The 18,864-nt window shown below is 33.4% G+C and overlaps 1 protein-coding gene across 1 annotated transcript in view; it reads right to left on the reverse strand.

The window, feature by feature from the left end:
* The window catches only part of LOC108908092 (zinc finger and BTB domain-containing protein 49), a 191,739-nt gene that overhangs the window by 38,544 nt on the left and 134,331 nt on the right, over positions 1–18,864 (reverse strand). The window contains exons 3-4 of the mRNA XM_018712014.2: positions 6,720–7,147; positions 6,576–6,668 (exon numbers count right to left, since the gene is read on the reverse strand). Coding sequence (XP_018567530.1) covers positions 6,576–6,668; positions 6,720–7,147 — 521 coding nt within the window. The remainder of the gene's footprint in view (positions 1–6,575; positions 6,669–6,719; positions 7,148–18,864) is intronic.

Genomic DNA, 18,864 nt, shown 5'->3' on the forward strand with positions numbered 1-18,864 from the left:
ATGTAGTGTATCAATGTATGGTGGAATTGTGTATCTTATATATGCCTACAGAAAAGTCCGCGATGGCATATGTCTATATGTTAAAGATAACATACTACCTATATCCATTTTAATACTTTAAAAAATTGGCAATTATAAAGCGGTAATGTAAAAGCTATTTACACAAATACGGTATTAATCCTTATCATTTTAAATAAGTTAGAGGCTTTAAGCATTTCATGCACATTATTTTACTCTTTTACACCATATAATTTAAATGAATATCTTAGGAGTAATCGCAAAAAAATTACGGACGCGAGAATAAAATTCAAGCGCCTCGCTTCGCTTGATGCGATCGCCGACCCTCCCCCCGCACCGTCTTGCCTACTGTTTAGCTAATAAGCCGAACGATAACGCGCGCGTGATCCTTTAATAAACTGACTTGGAGCGAATGGAGGTGACGACTGACGACTGTGTTTTCTTTCTGGGTGTTGTTGGAAAGTTATAATTGCGTTCGATATTTTAAGGTCACATTTTTGTTTTGTATTTGTTGTCTTTAGGTAGTCGGAACATACATAGATACTTGCAAACATACTTTTATTTCATTGAGTTTTAATAATTTGTTTGTTTTTTTTCTTATTGAGAATCATTTAAAACTTCATAGTCGCATTTTTGTTTCGTGTTTTCTTTAGGTAGTTAGATACCTAACTACTTACTTATTACTTAATTAAAATTGATAGTCCTGAACATAGATACTTTAATTTAATTCGTTTTGTTTTCACATTGGTGGTAGTTACCTATATTGTTTTAAATTTAACGGTTTTGCATTTTTAGTTTTCAGTTCGTTTGTTGTCTTTAGGTATACAGGGTGTATTTAAATGGAGGGGCACGAATGATACCAGATTCCTTGGGTGAAAATAAGACGATTTAACCTAACATACCTATATCCCAAGTCGCATAATAAAAAAGATACAGGGTGTCAAAGTGAAAAATAAAAAATGTTTTTTCCTTAATAATTTCTATAATGTTAGTCAGAAATGTTTCAAATTTTCAACTGAGAGATTTTTAACGATGGGAAAAATAATATAATAATGATTTTTGAGTGTCGAATACGAGGCGCCATCTGCTTGTAACGTTATGCATTAAATACGTAGTAACTTTTTTGCCAATCCCCGTATACAGCTTTTTGTAATAAAATATGAAATATTGGACTTTTTTAACCAAAAAAGGTTTACTTATTGAAAATGGCTAAAGCCAACTGTTGAGGAGATATTTTTAATTTCATAAATTAGTGTTATGGATTTATACCTCTACGAATACCAAGGTTCGAGTTGCTTAAATAAATAAAAAAATCGAGTAGATCAATGTCAGTTGATAATACTCGTAAATTGCAATTATGAAGTATTAGTTTAAAGTGTTAATTGATTTTAGTCACTATTTACCTGCATCCTAGATATTAAATAGTTTTGGAATTGAATAAAATAACAAATTATGTATACTAATGATGAGTATGTCGAAATGTTACAAGAACTGAGCTGCTGCTATACATCTTTATCATGCCAGATATCCCAATCGTCGTGTTCCTGCTAGAAAAACTTTTGAGGCGGTAGAAAGAAGACTTCGAGAAAACGGACACATTCAATCTCGTCCTGAAGGTACTGGCAGAAGTCGTCTTATTCGCGATGTAGAACTTGAAGAAGTTGTCCTTGGCAATTTACAAGATCAGAATTCTGAAACTAGTACCAGAAAATTGGCGACACAGTATAACGTTTCACATACTACGATTTGGAAATTTGCCAATGATAATCTTTTATACCCCTACCATCTACAACCTGTGCAGGAATTGACTGCTGCGGATTTACCTAACAGGATAGGTTTTTGTCAATAGTATATGAACATTTCAAGGGAAAACAGAAATATTTTATCCAGTATTTTGTTTGGTGATGAAGCGTCATTTCAAAGACATGGTTTAGTGAACCATCACAATAGTCACTGATGGTCTGACGAAAATCCTCACCAAGTTTGTACATGCAAATTTCAACATAACTTTAGTTTAAATGTATCGGCAGGAATCGTAGAAGATTATCTTATTGGTCCGTTTATTCTTCCTCACGCCGTCTCGGCGGAGCGGAATATTTGAGATTTTTATATGACCAACTCCCAATATTGCTTGAAGACGTGCCACTAGCTATCCGTGAACACATGTGGTACGCTCATAGTACATTAGCTGTAAGACAATGGTTAAATTTAAATTTTCCTGGGAGATGGACGGGTCGAGGGAACGACGCACCAGTCAAATGGCCTGTGCGATCACCGGGTCTCACACCCATGGATTATTTTTTATGGGGTCACTTAAAAAATGTTGTTTATTCCAACCCTATTGACAGTGTGGAGACGCTTCGTCACAGAATTTTTGCAGTAGCTAAGGAAGTAAAGAATGACATATATTTTTTCAAGAGTTCGTCGCAACTTTAATCGTAGAATTAGACTATGCTTACAGGAAAATGGAAATTACTTCGAAAATATCCTTTAAAAAATCTTGTTTTTTTTTTGTCAGCCAATTACTTCTCTTAAATTATCTATTGACTGTTAAGTGACTCTTGGTTTTAGTTGTTTTGCTCTTTTTCTAATAATTATTATTAAACTAACAATAAATAGGTAAGTATTTTTCAATATTTTTTCACCTGAACTGTTATTTCATGAGATTTCTTTAATGCAGGGTTTAAATAATTTCACATTCACAAGAAAATATGTTTTTTTAATAAAGACACCAAAAAAAAACAATTAAATAGAAATTATGCAACAAGCGTATTCACACATGCTAAAACAATATGCGAAAATAGTAAATTTAAAACAGGAAAAATAATGTCTCAGTTGATTCCTGCGTCCCCTGTTGGTCGAATTTTAAAATACAGATCCACAACTAATAATTACTGTGAGGCAATGCGTTCTGAATTTATGAACAAAAGTGTCTGTTTATACCTTCGTATTCGTGGAGGTATAAATCCGTAAAACTAATTTATGAAATTAAAAATATCTCTTGAACGGTTGGCTTCAACCATTTTCAATAAGTATCCCTTTTTTGTTAAAAAAAGTCCAATATTTCATATTTTGTTACTAAAAGCGGTATACGGGGGTTGGCAAAAAAGTTACTACATATTTAATGCAAAACGTTGCCTGCAGAGGGCGCCTCGTACTCGACACTCAAAAATCATTATTATATTATTTTTCTCATCATTAAGAAACCTATCTGTTGAAAATTTGAAACATTTCTGACTAAAATTATAGAAATTATTAAGGAAGAACCATTTTTTATTTTTCACTTTGACACCCTGTATCTTTTTTATTATGCGACTTGGGATATAGGTATGTTATGTATGTTATAAATCGACTTATTTTCACCCAAGCAATCTCTGGTATCATTTGTGCCCCTCCATTTAAATACACCCTGTATAGATATATCGTGAATTATTTTAAAATTAATATTAGGGTCGCATTAGATGAAAGATGATTGATTTTTTGTTTGTTACGATTTAACTTAAAAACTACTCAACCAATTTTACCGAAAGCTACATCTCCTCGGAGTAACATAGGCTATTTTATATTTACCCGTGCGAAGCCGGGGCGGGTTGCTGTTAATTCATATTTTAGTGGCAGAACTCAATTTGTTCAAATTTCCGGTGATAAATCTACTGAATTTGCCCAGACATCAGGTGTTCCGGAAGGTTCTATTCTTGATCCCTTGTTGTTCGCATTATTTATTAATGATATTACTTTTCAGTTGAATGTGCATTATTTGTTATATGCCGATTATATAAAAATATTTTCTTCAGTTGATAATGTTTTTGATGCCATGAATCTTCAAAGTAATCTAGATATAATTAACTCTTGGTGCACTGCTAATAGGCTGCCTCTGAAATGTAATGTCATGACTTTTAGTCGACAATGTGATCAAATTCAGTGAGTATAGTCTGAGTAGCCCTTTAACGACCTAACTTTGTTAAATATTAGGGCGCATATTTTGACCCTAAATTATCTTTGTCAAGCATATTGAAATTGTGATAATGAATTCCTAGGTACAAAGTTGGGGATTTATTGTTCGAAACATGTGCAGTTTTACAAAAATTGATACTTTTTGTTTGTTAATTTGTTAGGTCTAAATTTGAGTATGCCTCTGTAGTGTGGACACGTATCTACATTACGCACATAATATCTATTGAGAAAATTCAACGCCGTTTCTTTAAATCGGCTACATTTTTTATTGATGACCGGTATTTTCCTCAAGGATTTCCTCAGGAAGCATTTTCCAAACGTTTCAATATGAGTAGTTTATCTTAAAGACGCAAGTTAAATTCTGTTATTTTCTTTTTATAATAAGGTTGTATATGAAGATATATTACGAATGATTGATTTCCATATTCCTAGAGCTTATACCCGACATTTACACATTTTCGCGGTCAAACATCATCGTACTAATTTATATAAAGCGTCTCCGGCTGCACCAAATAATTATTGGTTGTTCAGAAATTGAATCCCGCATCGATATACTCTGTTCCGGTATCACCCAAACTAAAAAAGTGTTACTTTAAATGTTATGTTTGTATAGGTATGTTTTGCATTTGTTTGTATGTATAATAGCTTTTTAATATTATTTGTCTGCTACCTCTTTGTTTTAGATATTTTATTTTGTGGTATTTGTTATTATTATTTTATCTATTTGGCCTATTTTTATTACTTTCTTTTTAGTTTGTAACCTTATCCTGTAATTGGGCATTGCCCGTTGGATATTGTATCTAAATAAATAAATAAATTATCCCGACCAACAAATATCGAAGAAGAAAACGTTTATAAGATTTGCTCAACATTTAAGAAGTCACGGGTGCGCTAATATTGGATGTGAACCAACTTAGAGAGTGAGAAACACAGAACCAGAAATTTTAAACGCATTTTAATTAGCACTCGAAGATTAGCCACAACTAGATTTCAACTATGGCATACAGGTACCTATACTATAAAAATCAGGTGAGTAAAGTATTTACTTATTTTTGTGTATTTCATTTATCTTTATCTATTTATTACTACTTGATTTATTTATTAGATTACTTATTAAGTGCTTGTCATAATTTATTCATATTATACCAAAACAAAGAGACCACGTACTTTTACTGTGTTGGGAGACAATTATTTAAGTTGTTGTATTTAATATGTTGCTTTACGTCCACCCGGATTGGTAGAATGTCGATTATTTTTCAGATTAGTTAGCGGAACGTATCATCTAATGGTGGTTGGTATTCATAAAATCAGTACCGTCTCGCAAGAAGTGGCAACATTTTTGAAGCTAGACAACTGGAAAGAGTATAGTGGACACGCATTACGACGAACGTCTGCTATCCTTTTAGTTGACGGCGGTGGTTACCTCACTAGTCTTAAAAGACACGGAGGAGGGAGATCGGGCACTGTGGCGGAAGGCTACATTGAAGACTCACTTTGGAATAAAGAAAATATTGCGAAATGAATACTGAAAGTTGATAATGCTAATTGATAAGCCATTGTCATTTCTGATTTCACAACATCTGAAAATAGTATAACTATTAATGAAAACGTGTTGGACTGCTTTGAGAATTGCTCCAAGAATGAGGTTAATAGCAGTTTCAGTGGTTTATTTAATTTTAGTACTTGCTCAAACTGCGTATTTAATATCAATGTGGATAAACAAAAAACAAAATTATTGTAAATATTGTTGAATAAACTCTTATAAATTGAAACTTATTAAATCGACTTATTTTTACGAGTCCTACCAGCTGTTAAAATAAATGACTCAACTTTGAGAACATCCTGTATATTTTGACTTGTTACAATTATACCTTTTTAAAGTGGTTAAAAGTAGTTAAATAAATTTATATATATGCTAAGGAAGTAAAGAATGACATATATTTTTTCAAGAGTTCGTCGCAACTTTAATCGTAGAATTAGACTATGCTTACAGGAAAATGGAAATTACTTCGNTATATATATGTCTATAATAAATCTTAATCACGGCGTACAAATTTGCAATCAATCGGTTTGTTCTTGAAGGCTTCTGGTAGGTTTGCTGCAAGCAAATTGAACTGAATAAAATTCACTTTTGTAATCTAATGTATTCTAACTACGTGTGAACATTGCTAATAAGATTATTTCGGCCGCAACATATTGTTTTTTGTAATAGCACTTAACAAGTACGATTTTGCGAGTTATTTTATTTTATCTTTTCTCTCATTCGAGATATAGTGGTCAGAAATGGTCAAACATTGAAACATAAATACATAAAACAAACCACAGAAATGATTGTCTCTTCCAAATCCAAAGCCAAAGGCTGTGCGAAAGGGGGTTACACTTGAAAAAACGCGGACAAACACCCATTATCCATCGACATTGCCAGTGCCGACCGCGACGCCAGGGATCGGATAGGAAGCCGGGCCGAGAAATGCTTGCCACCGCACTCTCGACCGACTACGCTACCGTGGCCATAAAGCGATAAAATATTTTGATTGAGTTTGAAAGAGAGACAAAATTCATGCATAACCGTTAAATAAATAAAAATTACTAATCATACTTACGGAGTCATGAGGATGCCTCGAATATTCAGATGATGAACCTTCTCCTGTATTCTTATCTTCTGCTCCAGGCCAATCAACTTCTTTCTTAAGACTCTAAAAACACACAAATTTAAAATTAAAAAAATATCTTTCAGTAATTATTACCAGAGGCACTTGTTGAACTGGAGGCATATTCGAAGGACCTGGCAGAGCATCACAATTAAGTGGCGATGGCAATCTACTACAAATAACAGGAGGATTAACTAAAGAACATGTAGTTGTCATATTATTACTAGTGTGCACAATATCACTGACTCCACAATCACTTGAAATCGGTGGAGTTATGTTCTCCACCGACGAAGGTCTTTTTCCTTCTCTGTCTCTATCTCTCTCTCTATCTCGTTCTCTGTCCCTTTCCGTAGGTGATTTACAAACTCTCAAGTTTTGAACGGAGGTAGGTGAATTTTGTGTTTGATCACTTTCAGTAGGTGAAAGAGGCCTGGGAAGTTGGGTTCCCGTTCTTCGACTTACAAGTTCTTTAGGTTCGGTTTGTTCTGGTTCTGACTTGTAGTCGCGAGTCATTTCGGCAAGACCTGAAAACAACATATTGTACAGAGCTTTCATAAAACAAACCACGTGAGCAGTCATTTTGTTTAGAACAGTAATTTTATTTCCTTTACGTTGGCAATGAAATAAGTAAAATTACAATAAAAAACATTTTGTTTCACCGGCTGTGATTAGTGTAATTTTTTACGAGATTATATTCAACCAGTCAGCCATTAGACGTAACGGTTTGTCATTGTTCATTGTGACGTCAAGATTTAGAGATTTTTCGTTACCAGTACCAGCCCTGCAATGTTGGTTGCCTAAACTCGGCAGTCACGTGACTTGTAAATATTTATGAAGGCTCTGTATAATGGTATTGAATACACTAGTAACAATTCTACCAATATTTGATTCTCAGAATAAACAAATTATATATTCCAGACAGTATGCAATGTGGACGTAATTTATATTTTTCTCTAATGATAAGAAAATAAATATGAAATTAAGAAAATATAGAAAAATTTAACGACAAAATGAGGAGAAGCACAAACATAATTATGATTAGGTTAAGAAAGGCAACAATTAAATATTTAAGTAGGTATTAAAAGTAATGGAAATATGTTGAAAAAAAAAAGAAAACAACGAGCTTTTAGGATGTTTATTCTACAAAAAAATTAAAAAGATACACCAAAAATAAACAAAAATGGAAAATATTTATGAAAAAATAACGGTAAAAGTGAAAGAACAAATTAAGAAATAGAACTTTTGAATAAAAATGTTTTTACAGGTAAAGGCCAATTAAAATAATGTGAGTCCATTAAACGAATAAGGAAGGAATTAGAGGAAAATAGAAAACGTGATACAAGTAATGCCGGTGACATATCGAGCGTTCAAATAAAAACGTGGTCGAAGTTGGCTCTGACACATTGGACGTAGGGAGTAGCTTATAGCGACCAACTTACCTCATTTCTCAACGAGCTGTATAGCAGCTGTCAGTTTCAATAACGTTAATGACTATATAACTTTATTTTAAAGAATAATCGTGATAACAATAACAAACAATTAAAGGAGCTCAAACGCAAATCTTTTTTAACACTGTGTGGCAGGTACCGACTGATACTCCCACCATTTGTGATAAAACACGTACAGAAGTTCTTGGCGCATTTTCCATTATTTGTTGGACATTTTCTTTTAATTCTTCAGTCCGCTTTTTAGGTCGGCCGCTTCCTTCTTTTCTTGTTACACTGCCCGTTTCACGAAAAACATTAACACAACGCTGAACTGCACTTTGAAAAATTTTGTACTCAACAACGCCGGGAAATTGATTTTGAAATTCTATGAAACATTCCTCAATAGAATACTTCCATATTCCATCAATCTTGCGTCCATTTCTAAAGTAGGACTCTATGATAAACACTTTTTGTTCTTGAGAAAACACCATTTTAAACGCTTTTTAAAACGAAAATATTCAAATTGATAGCGGCGATATAGCGGCTTGACAGATGACGTTTTAAGTTCATTTGCTATACGCTACGCCCTACGTCCAAATTTTCAGAACCAACTTGACCACGTTTTTATTTGAACGCTCGTTACTTGTGATAGTACCGTGCAGCAGTGTCGCAGTGGAATACATATTTGAAGTGCTGCGCGGCATACAATGCAAATCCACATTTCTCGCGTCAAAGTTCGCTCAACAACCAGCATGTAGACGAATTTTGCTTATTTTTTTTTAATTCTTTTCAGGAATTGCACTTTTGCGGATCACAGCAGAAAATGAGCATGTGAAATAGATACATTTCTTATAACGTTAGGAAGACGTAAATTCACACTTTTTATACGCGAATTGAAGGCATATTGTACTTTCGCATGTATTAATTTTGAACTTTTAAACCCTAAACCATAGACAACTCGACAACAGTTAAACCCTGAATTGAACCCATAAACTCATATTGCTTGAGTCCATAGACCTTTAATACATGAACCCTAAATCTTCGTTCCTAACCCATAACACAAAAAATTAACCCTCGCCCCTTAACTCATAAATCCTAAATCCATAAATGCATATTCCATAAACCATAGACCTTTAACCCATGACTCTAAATCTTTGGCCATATGCCCTTAAACTATAAAACAAAAAAATCACTAACTTTGACCCAAAGCTCCATATCCATTATTCTTAAACTCAAATCCTAAATTCATTAAACTCAAATCCTAAATTCATTAACCCAGAACTTATCAACTCATCAATTTAATACCTATTAACCATGAACCTATACACCAAATCCATAATGTCCTAAATCGATAGACACTAGAGATACATTATACACATTTCTCTTATATTGAATCAGTTATATTTTGTTAGTTTAAATAAGCAGTTATAGAAGAATATATATTTATTATTATTTCCAGGAATTCATATAATTAATGAGAACATATCTTTACCTTTTCAATTTTTCTACGGTTTAGTGTAAGGGGGCGGGCAGAGGACGGTGTCGTGCCCCTTGATTACGCACGTAATTATTGAAATTTTGTATAATTTTCCATCAACCACGTTGTATAGAGGGTGAGCCAATTTCTAACATTTAGGGATTTTCCAAGGATATAGGCATAATATGTGTGTCTGTTAAGAAAAATTGACGGCAAAAACCCCATCTCGATATCTTGATTCAGAAATAGGGAATTTATAATTTTTAGTATTTATTAATGTATTACATAATTATTCTATTTCAGAAAATATTCTTTACTTGCATACAGATTCTTTTCAGCTTTTTTTGGGTAGAATGCACATGATTATGTGATATTTTCGATTTTTGAAATCTACGTGTATATTTTCAATTTATGTATCACGTGATATTTATACAAAAAATTAAGATATAGCCACCAAAGCAACTGTTGATCCTACGAAGGCTGTCCAGGCCTACAAGAGATGAGGCAGGATAAAGAGGGATAATCCCCCTCGATCCCAAATCATTGAGGCCAATTTCTAGCCATGGAATAATGGTACACTGAGGTATTTATCATCTTTTCTAATTTATGTATAAAATTATTATTTAACTAGCAGTTGAAAAATACGTAAAAGTTAAAGTAATTTGGCTGACACTTGTGAGGTATTAAACTATTAAAGTACTAGATTGACCAAGTACCTCAATCAATGTTTTTGGCAGCTTGACATATTGTCAACTTATGCTCTTTATATAAAAAACTACTATAATTTAATTGTTGTAGTATAATAGATGGAAATATTGAGGTATTGCGTAATGAATTCTTCAAAATACCTATGTGAAAATTAATAATTGCGTAAAAATGTATCGAAAATTTAACCTTATATTTGAAGGTTGTCAATATGGATTTCCCCCCCAAATAGCAGTTGATTGCGATACTTTATTAATGTCTAGGAACTTTATAGAATATGAAGTACAATTAAAATCTCATACTACAGTTTTCTTCTCTTTCTTTGGCAGTAGAGAGTCAAGAATGAAGAAAGAGACGAGTTGAAAAAGTAAAAATGCATTATTTACAAATTATCACCCGTCCTTACTTTTTTAAGCATAATTAGATTTTTGATATTTACCGAGTAGAGAAATGAAATAGGTATAGTCCGTACAATATTTGTTGAGATAGGATTCCAAGCAAAATAATAGCCAATAGCCAAGTCCTGTTATCGGAACTACTGTAGCAGTTTACTGCGGCAGGGGCGGCTTTGAAATTTTCCGCCGATGTCGCTCTACCTCGGGTGTAATTGCGATTAATTCCAAGAAAGTGGTGCATGGGTCTTCTTGGAATTCTATCTCAACAAATATCATACGGACTATACATATTAAAAATACAGACCAGAAATGATTGGCTTCTGTGGATGAAAATTTTTAGACCTTTGTTCAATTTTGTTGCCTAAAAGGGTTACGAGCTTTCAATATAGTATATACATATATATCCAACTTTTAAACATGCCACTTTTTGAGATATTCTAATGAATGGCTATTAAGGTCAGTGGAGACAAATTGCGACGTAGTAAAGGAGATCATTGATTTGACACATCAAATCAGGTTTGACAGTTGATTAATTGACAATTTTCTAACATTAGTTTTAATTATTACGTAAGTTGTCTTTAGATCATAGATCTAGTAAACTATGGACTGGCCCTAGAAAGAGAAGTCAATCGCGCTGATGTGTGCAAGGCAGATGAAGCTAGTTGAGGCAAATACCGGTAAAATAAATAATGATACACGGGTATACCGGTACAAAATGCTGCAAACAAACTTTGAAGTAAATGTCATGTATTGACATTATTGATTGATTTCTTGAATTTTTGTGTGATTTAGTTAGTGTATGTGAAAGATTCGTAAAAACTAAATATGGTGCAATCGTGTTCTGAGATAAATTGCGTAAAGAGACGTTTAAGTGGAGAAAAAATTAAATTTCATAGGTAGGAAAGAAGTTATAACGACGGTACCAACATGTTTATACTTTTTGCATCTTTCTGAAAAGACTGACCAAGTAGAGTTGTCTCTAATGACAACAAATTAGATTAAATTATTTCCCCAATCCTCAAAATAAAATGTCATTTTAACATCAAACCGAATATAAAGAAAAAGTTTTAACTGAAATGTGCTTATAATGTGCTCCAGCAAAAATTCTCTTCAAATATGTTGAACGAAGAAAGCATCGACCTAGTTTCAATTTATGCAGTTCTGCAAAGAAAGAAAATATGAAATATTTTAAACAACTACGTCAGAAGAGCTTGCAGTAATGTTAACCGATCGAGCTTACGATATGAGGAAAATAAATGGAGAAATGGAGAAGGCATTATAAAAACTATTTGGAATATTATAGCTAAAACAATTCAAATATTGTAATGTAATTAGGACAGTAATATAATAAACCCTTTTACGTACCTACACTACTGGAAAAAATAAAATATTTTTGTCTTTTAGTCTATATTATTTTTATAGTCTTTGAATACGGCCCAACAGAAAAAAAGGGTAACGAATCGAGTATAGCTAGCTGATTGGTTGAATTAAATGTAGCGCGTTGCAGTCGAAATTCTGTGAACGAAGCTTATGCCCTTACTAGCTCCATCTCTCTCGCACACGTCTGAGCGATTGCCGTTTATATAGGTAAAATGACAGTTGGGCGAGTCCAGTAGTTTATAAGGTCTATGCTTTAGATTTACTTTTGTAGTCAATGCGACGTTATGATGAAAAAGATATTTTATAGGTTTTGCCGTCCTGTATAAAGCCATTGTAAACTATATTATACAGGATTTTTCACGTAACCCGCTCATTAAAAGTTTTTAAACTTTCAGTTACCTATAATAGAAACTTGAAATTTTGACAGTTGTCTGGGTCCAATTCAGTCTTTTTAAATGAAATATTTTCAAGTGTGAGGTACTTCCAGTTTCGCGGGAAGTGACGTCATCTCCGTTATTTTAAATGGAATGCCCCATTTTTTATATCATTTATCGATTCTAAGAGTTATTTTGAGTAACTTCTGTCACCGCATCCATGCCTTGAAAATTGATGGTTTTCGAGATATTTAGATTTTTTTTTTTAATTTTGACAGGTGCAACGTCACGATTAATATTAAATATCTCTAACATCTGTATAGCTGGAAATGTCATACTTGCATTATTAGTAGTATATGTTATGTAGGTATTTACAGAAAATGTGTCACATTTGACCCAGCCATACACAAGGGTCCTCAAAATTTTGCGGCCACTACAGCAATTTTCAAAGATTGAAAACTTTTTTTTTCAAATGGAACACTATCAATTTTATTAGTTAGGAATATATAGAATTAAATTCTGCGTCGATTGATATAGAAGTTTCCTTTACTTATATTCAACGGTTTCGGAGATAATCGCGATTATTTAAAAGAGGAACTTTAGCGTCCGTTAATTTGCGTCTGTTAATCCTGATTATAGATTACCAAGTTAGATTTGAAATATATGAAAAAGAAATTGAATTTCCAAAATAGTATTTTTATATTTGAAATTTTAACTTAAACTAGAAATAAAATACATGCGTCAAGATGGAACAAATACATACTTTTAAATATTTGAGAGTGATATACCATAAATAAGCTACAAATGTTCAATATGTCCTCCATTGTTATTTAGGCAGCAAAGAATCCTTTTTTCTACTACGCTAACTGAAGCTTTTCTAACTATGTCAGGATCCAGTTCCCTAAAACACCTTCTGACTCTATTTTCCAAATCCTCTTTGGTATCAACTGGACGTGCATAGACTTCGTTTTTTATGTGACCCCATAAATAGAAGCCTAAAGGTGTTAAATCAGGTGCTCTAGGGGGCCATCGCCATGGTCCATTATTACCAAGCCATCGATCTTCAAACATATTATTTAATTCTTGAATACTTGTCTAGGCGTGTGTGTCCCCGCTCCATCTAGTTGATACCAATTCTGCCTCGATATTTGTAACGGTATTTCATCAAGAAATGTCGAAACCGTCCCTCTTAATATATCAATATATTTTTAAGAATTCAAATTTTCTTCATAAATTTCAATTCGAACTTGGTTATCCATAATCAAGGCAAATACATTAAATTCGAACTTATCTTGAAAGTGATGGTTTGTTATGAGATGTGGCTTATGTTCAGCTCAAAAATGTAGGTTTCTTCTATTTACAATACCCCTCTAGTGAATTTAGATTCATCTGTCCATATAATTTTAGACAAAAAATTGGAATCTTCTTGACATCTTACAAGCATAAACTCGCAATACGCAATTCTTCTGATGTTATCCCCTTCTCGAAAAGCTTGTATTGTAGTATAGGAATACAGATGAAATTTGTGATTATTTAGTATTCTGTGTACTGATGCAATTGATATTCCCAAATCTCTTGAAGCTGCAGGAATGGAGGTGTTACCATTAGCGAGAAAATAAACTAACACATTTACTTCGTTATTTTCATCTTCTGTTACAGGTTTAGGATATGTTTTCTTAAAAGTAATTCCAAACTGCAGAAACTGTGACTAATTTTCTGAATTTCCTTTTGTTCGTTCTTGGTAAATCTAGATACTTATCATTAAAGACACGACAAGTTCTTTCCACCACTTTATTACATTCCCCATGAATGTAAAATAAATTTAAAATATCATTATTCGTATACCTAACTATTATTTAATACGTCGTTCTGCAGTTTGTGTGAAGTTATCCACACATTTCCATCCACAAATTATGACGTGGGGTAAACTACTTTTGAGATAGAGTATCCGATATACTATTTCAGGTGTGCGGCAAATCGACATTCTGTGTAACAGAGTCATCCATATATACACTTAAGACACTTGGCCGGCGATGCTACAAATATGTTTATAACAATTAAAAGTGACATAATTAAAGTGTATTTTCATGAGGGATAGAAGGGATGATGTTCGCCTGCCCGTTTGAGGGGGTGAAAAAAATTTAAATATGATTCCGTGGATGGAAATTTTCGAACTCGATAACTCGGTAAAGGGGGAGGTGTGTGTAAATGAAATTTTAAGGCATGACGTCTTTCTGGATGGGTAATAACCTAGTATAGGTGAAACAGTTCGCCTGCCCGCTTGAGGAGGTGAAAAAAAATTAAAATATGATTCCGTGGATGGAAATTTTCGAACTTGATAACTCGGTACAGGGGAGGTGTGTGTAAATGAAATTTTAAGGGATGACATCTTTCTGGATAGGTAACAACCTAGTATAGGTGGAACAGTTTGCCTGCCCGTTTGAAGAGGTGAAAAAAAATAAAATATGATTCCGTGGATGGAACTTTTCGAACTTGATAACTCGGTACAGGGGAGGTGTGTGTAAATAAAATTTTAAGGGATGACGTCTTTCTGGATGGGTAACAACCTAGTGTAGATGAAACAGTTCGCCTGCCCGTTTGAGGGGGTGAAAAAAATTAAAATATGATTCCGAGAATGGAAATTTTCGAAACCGATTCCATATAACTCGGTACAGGGGAGGTGTGTGTAAATAAAATTTTAAGGGATAACGTCTTCCTGGATGGGTAACAACCTAGTATAGGTGGAACAGTTCGCCTGCCCGTTTGAGGGGGTGAAAAAATTTAAAATATCGTTCCGTAGATGGAAATTTTCGAACTCGATATCTCGGTAGAAGGGGGGTGTGTGTAAATGAAATTTTAAGGGATGACGTCTTTCTGGATGGGTAACAACCTAGTATAGGTGTAACAGTTTGCCTGCCCGTTTGAAGGGGTGAAAAAAATTAAAATATTATTCCGTGGATGGAAATTTCCGAACTCGATAACTCGGTACAGGGGAGGTGTGTGTAAATGAAATTTTAAGGGATGACGTCTTTGTGGATAGGTAACTACCTAGTATAGGTGGATCAGTTCGCCTGCCCGTTTGAGGGGGTGAAAAAATTTAAAATATAATAGGGTATTTTCACATTTTTTTTTTACTTGAAAAATAGAAAGTACTTAAGCCATATATACCTAATGAAAACTTTTTTTGTTTAAAAAAAATCGCTATAATAGTTTTAAAACAAATATAAATTTAAGTAAAATATTTGGCGGGAAAAATGCCTAATCGAGTACGACTGGTTGCCTAGACTATTGTGACGTAGGAACTCATCAGTGCTGCCAACCGTACGGTAATTACCGTACATATACGGTATTTTCGACCCAAATACGGTATACGGTCCAAATATGGTTACCGTACGCAATCTAGTTAAATAATTTGAGTGCCATCTATCGTCGCGGACTTTATTCTTGAATTTCATAATTAGGCTAATAGACAACAGATCTACTATATTCTGTATTTTAGGCAGCAGGTACATTATCACATTATTTACAAGATTACAAGATTGATCTACACGGTGATTGAAAACATGTCCAATAGTGATTCGAGTAATAATGCTATCAATGAATCTAGTCGACCAAAAAAAGTGAAAAGCAGACATCGAGCGCAGGTAAAATATTTTTGATTAAAATTGATGGGTTATTGAAGTATGTTCTTTTTTGACATAGCAATTTAAAATCTCATGGATGGAATTGCCAGATTTTAAGTCTTGGCTTCGCCCCATACCAGGAAAAACTTTTAAGGGAAAATGTATTGCGTGTGATGCTGAATTTGTGAGTGAATTATCCACGATAAGAAAACACCAGAATTCGTTCAAACATAAAACTAACATATCAGTTAAAGGCAAATCTAGTACAAACGTTTTGATGAAGTTTGTACAGTCAGCTGGTACGTCTTTGTCTCACGAAGATAATGTTAAAACTGCTGAAATTAAACTCTGCGGATTTTTGGCAGAGCATAATATTTCTTTTTTGTCAATGGATCACCTATGCCCTTTGCTTACAAAATTATTTCCGGACTCAAAAATAGCAAAAGACTTGTCAGTTCGAAGAACTAAGTCTACTGCAATTATTACAAATGTAATTAGCCCAAGCCATAAAAGCGATTTATCGAATATAATGAAGACAACCAAATTTAGTATACTAACTGATGAATCAACTGACATTGCAGCATCAAAATCGGCATGTATAGTGGTGAAACATTTCAACGAGCATATCGGGAAAATCGTGACGTCTTTATGGGAATTAACTTCAGTATTTAATGAAAAAAGAGACACAGCAAGTCAAGGAACTGCTGAACATTTATTTGCCCAAATAATGGACACATTTTACAAATATGAAATACCCCCAGATAATATAATTGGATTTGGATCGGATGGATGTAACATAATGATGGGAGAATACAACTCAGTTTCTTCGAGATTTAGAGAACTATGTCCAGGCATTTTCATTTTAAAATGTATTTGTCATTCTCTCCATCTGTGCAGCAGCCAAGCCTGTAAGAGTCTACCAAGGGCGACTGAAGATCTTGCTAGGAATATTTACGCTTTCTTTAAGGTACTAAATTATTATAATGTTGTTTTTACAATGTTTCACCTATTTTATTATACAGTCTAGCAGCAAACGGCAGTCCGAGTTCAGGGAATTCCAGATATTTGCCGAGGTTGATATACATAAAATTTTGCATCCCTCGCAAACCAGATGGCTTTCAGTTGCAGCAGTGGTAAAAAGAATATTAGAACAATGGTCAGTTTTACAACTTTTCTTTACTTCCAAATGTCTGGATGAACGTCTATTAGCTGTTGAGCAAATACACCAGGCATTATATGATCCGTTCACAAAATTATATTTTATGTTTTTAAATCATGTATTGCCAAAAATTACCACGTTAAACTTATATTTTCAATCAGAAAAGGTAGTGATTCTTAAAATGGATACTGTTATGAGAAATTCTTATAAAGAGTTTCTTCTTTGTTATATGCAGCGGCGGTATGTAACTACGACACAGTTGTCGGCAATTGATCCTGGCAATAAAACTTGGTTTTTGCCAACAAATCAAATGTACCTTGGGGTTGACATATACAATGAAATAAAAGAACCTGAAATTTCAAATAGACCCGATTTATTAGAGCACTTTTATGAACGATGTCAACAATTTTACAGCGTCCTGTGCAGTGAAATAAAAAAAAGATATGATTTTGATAACTATATTTTGTCAAACATCTATATCTTTTCTCCAGAAAATGCGATTTCTCATCAGATTCGGGAGCATTATCCATCCTTAGCAGATATATTGATCAAAATGCCCCGATGTGTTGAGCCTGATCATGAACAACTAATAGACGATGAATGGAGACTTCTTCCAAATTACCACTTTCCGCCAGGAAACATTAATTTAAGTGACGAGATCGACGTTTTCTGGGGAACACTGTATAAATATAGAGATGAGACAGATATTGCCATTTTTAGCAATTTATCACGTTTCGTTTTAAATGTGTTGTCTTTGCCACATTCAAACGCGGCATGCGAAAGAGTTTTTAGTAAGGTCAATTTGATCAAAACAAAAACTAGAAATTCTTTAGTTGTAAATACACTCAATGGGTGTCTTCTTACAAGCCAATGCATCAAAGAAGCGGGAAATTGTGTTGAATTTGTTCCAAACAAAAACATGATATCTCGAATGACTAAGCAAAATATGTACCCGAAAACTCAAAAACCCTCATCTGATATAGATGGATTTATAATAGAAAGTACGGACTAGTCTGGGGGACATATTTACACTAATGTTTGCAATATTATCGTTTAAGATATTTATTTTATATCATGTTACATATATGGAAAGGCATACTTAAGTTAATAAAATATATTTTTATGTTGATTAACTGTTTTCTGTTCTATAAAATCTACTATTCATAAAAAATATATACCTAAAAGTAAAATATATCGAAGAGGTAAGGAGATACCGTCAAAATTAAAGCTATTTTGCATGTACGGTAATTTTCTTTCAAATACGGTAAATTCGCGCTCAAAATACGGTAATATAAAGCTTTGAGGTTGGCAGCACTGGAACTCATATCAACAAAGCCAAGTAGGTACAAGTATGTGTTGAGGTTATTTTATTTACTCCTGTTTTTATTGAGATTTTGCCAAGTTTATTTACTTTTTTAAAATAATAATTATATAATACAAAAAGTAAGACATGTACGAATCACAAAATAAGTGGTGTTTTGTGCCCGGATGTAAAAATACTTCAATAAGTGCCCCTAATAAAACATTTATAAGTGTACCGCAGAATTCTTCACGCAAAGTTAAATGGTTTAAAGCAGCCAGGCGAGATGTTCCTAAATCAAAATCAACATTTTTTTGTTGCGAGGATCATTTTAACGTAAGTAAATATCAATTATGTACCTTAAGGACAATGTTCTAAATTTTGAGGTTAATTTGTATTAA

The sequence above is a fragment of the Anoplophora glabripennis genome, unplaced genomic scaffold (assembly GCF_000390285.2).
Source record: "Anoplophora glabripennis isolate ALB-LARVAE unplaced genomic scaffold, Agla_2.0 scaffold439, whole genome shotgun sequence".
NCBI lineage: Eukaryota > Metazoa > Arthropoda > Insecta > Coleoptera > Cerambycidae > Anoplophora > Anoplophora glabripennis.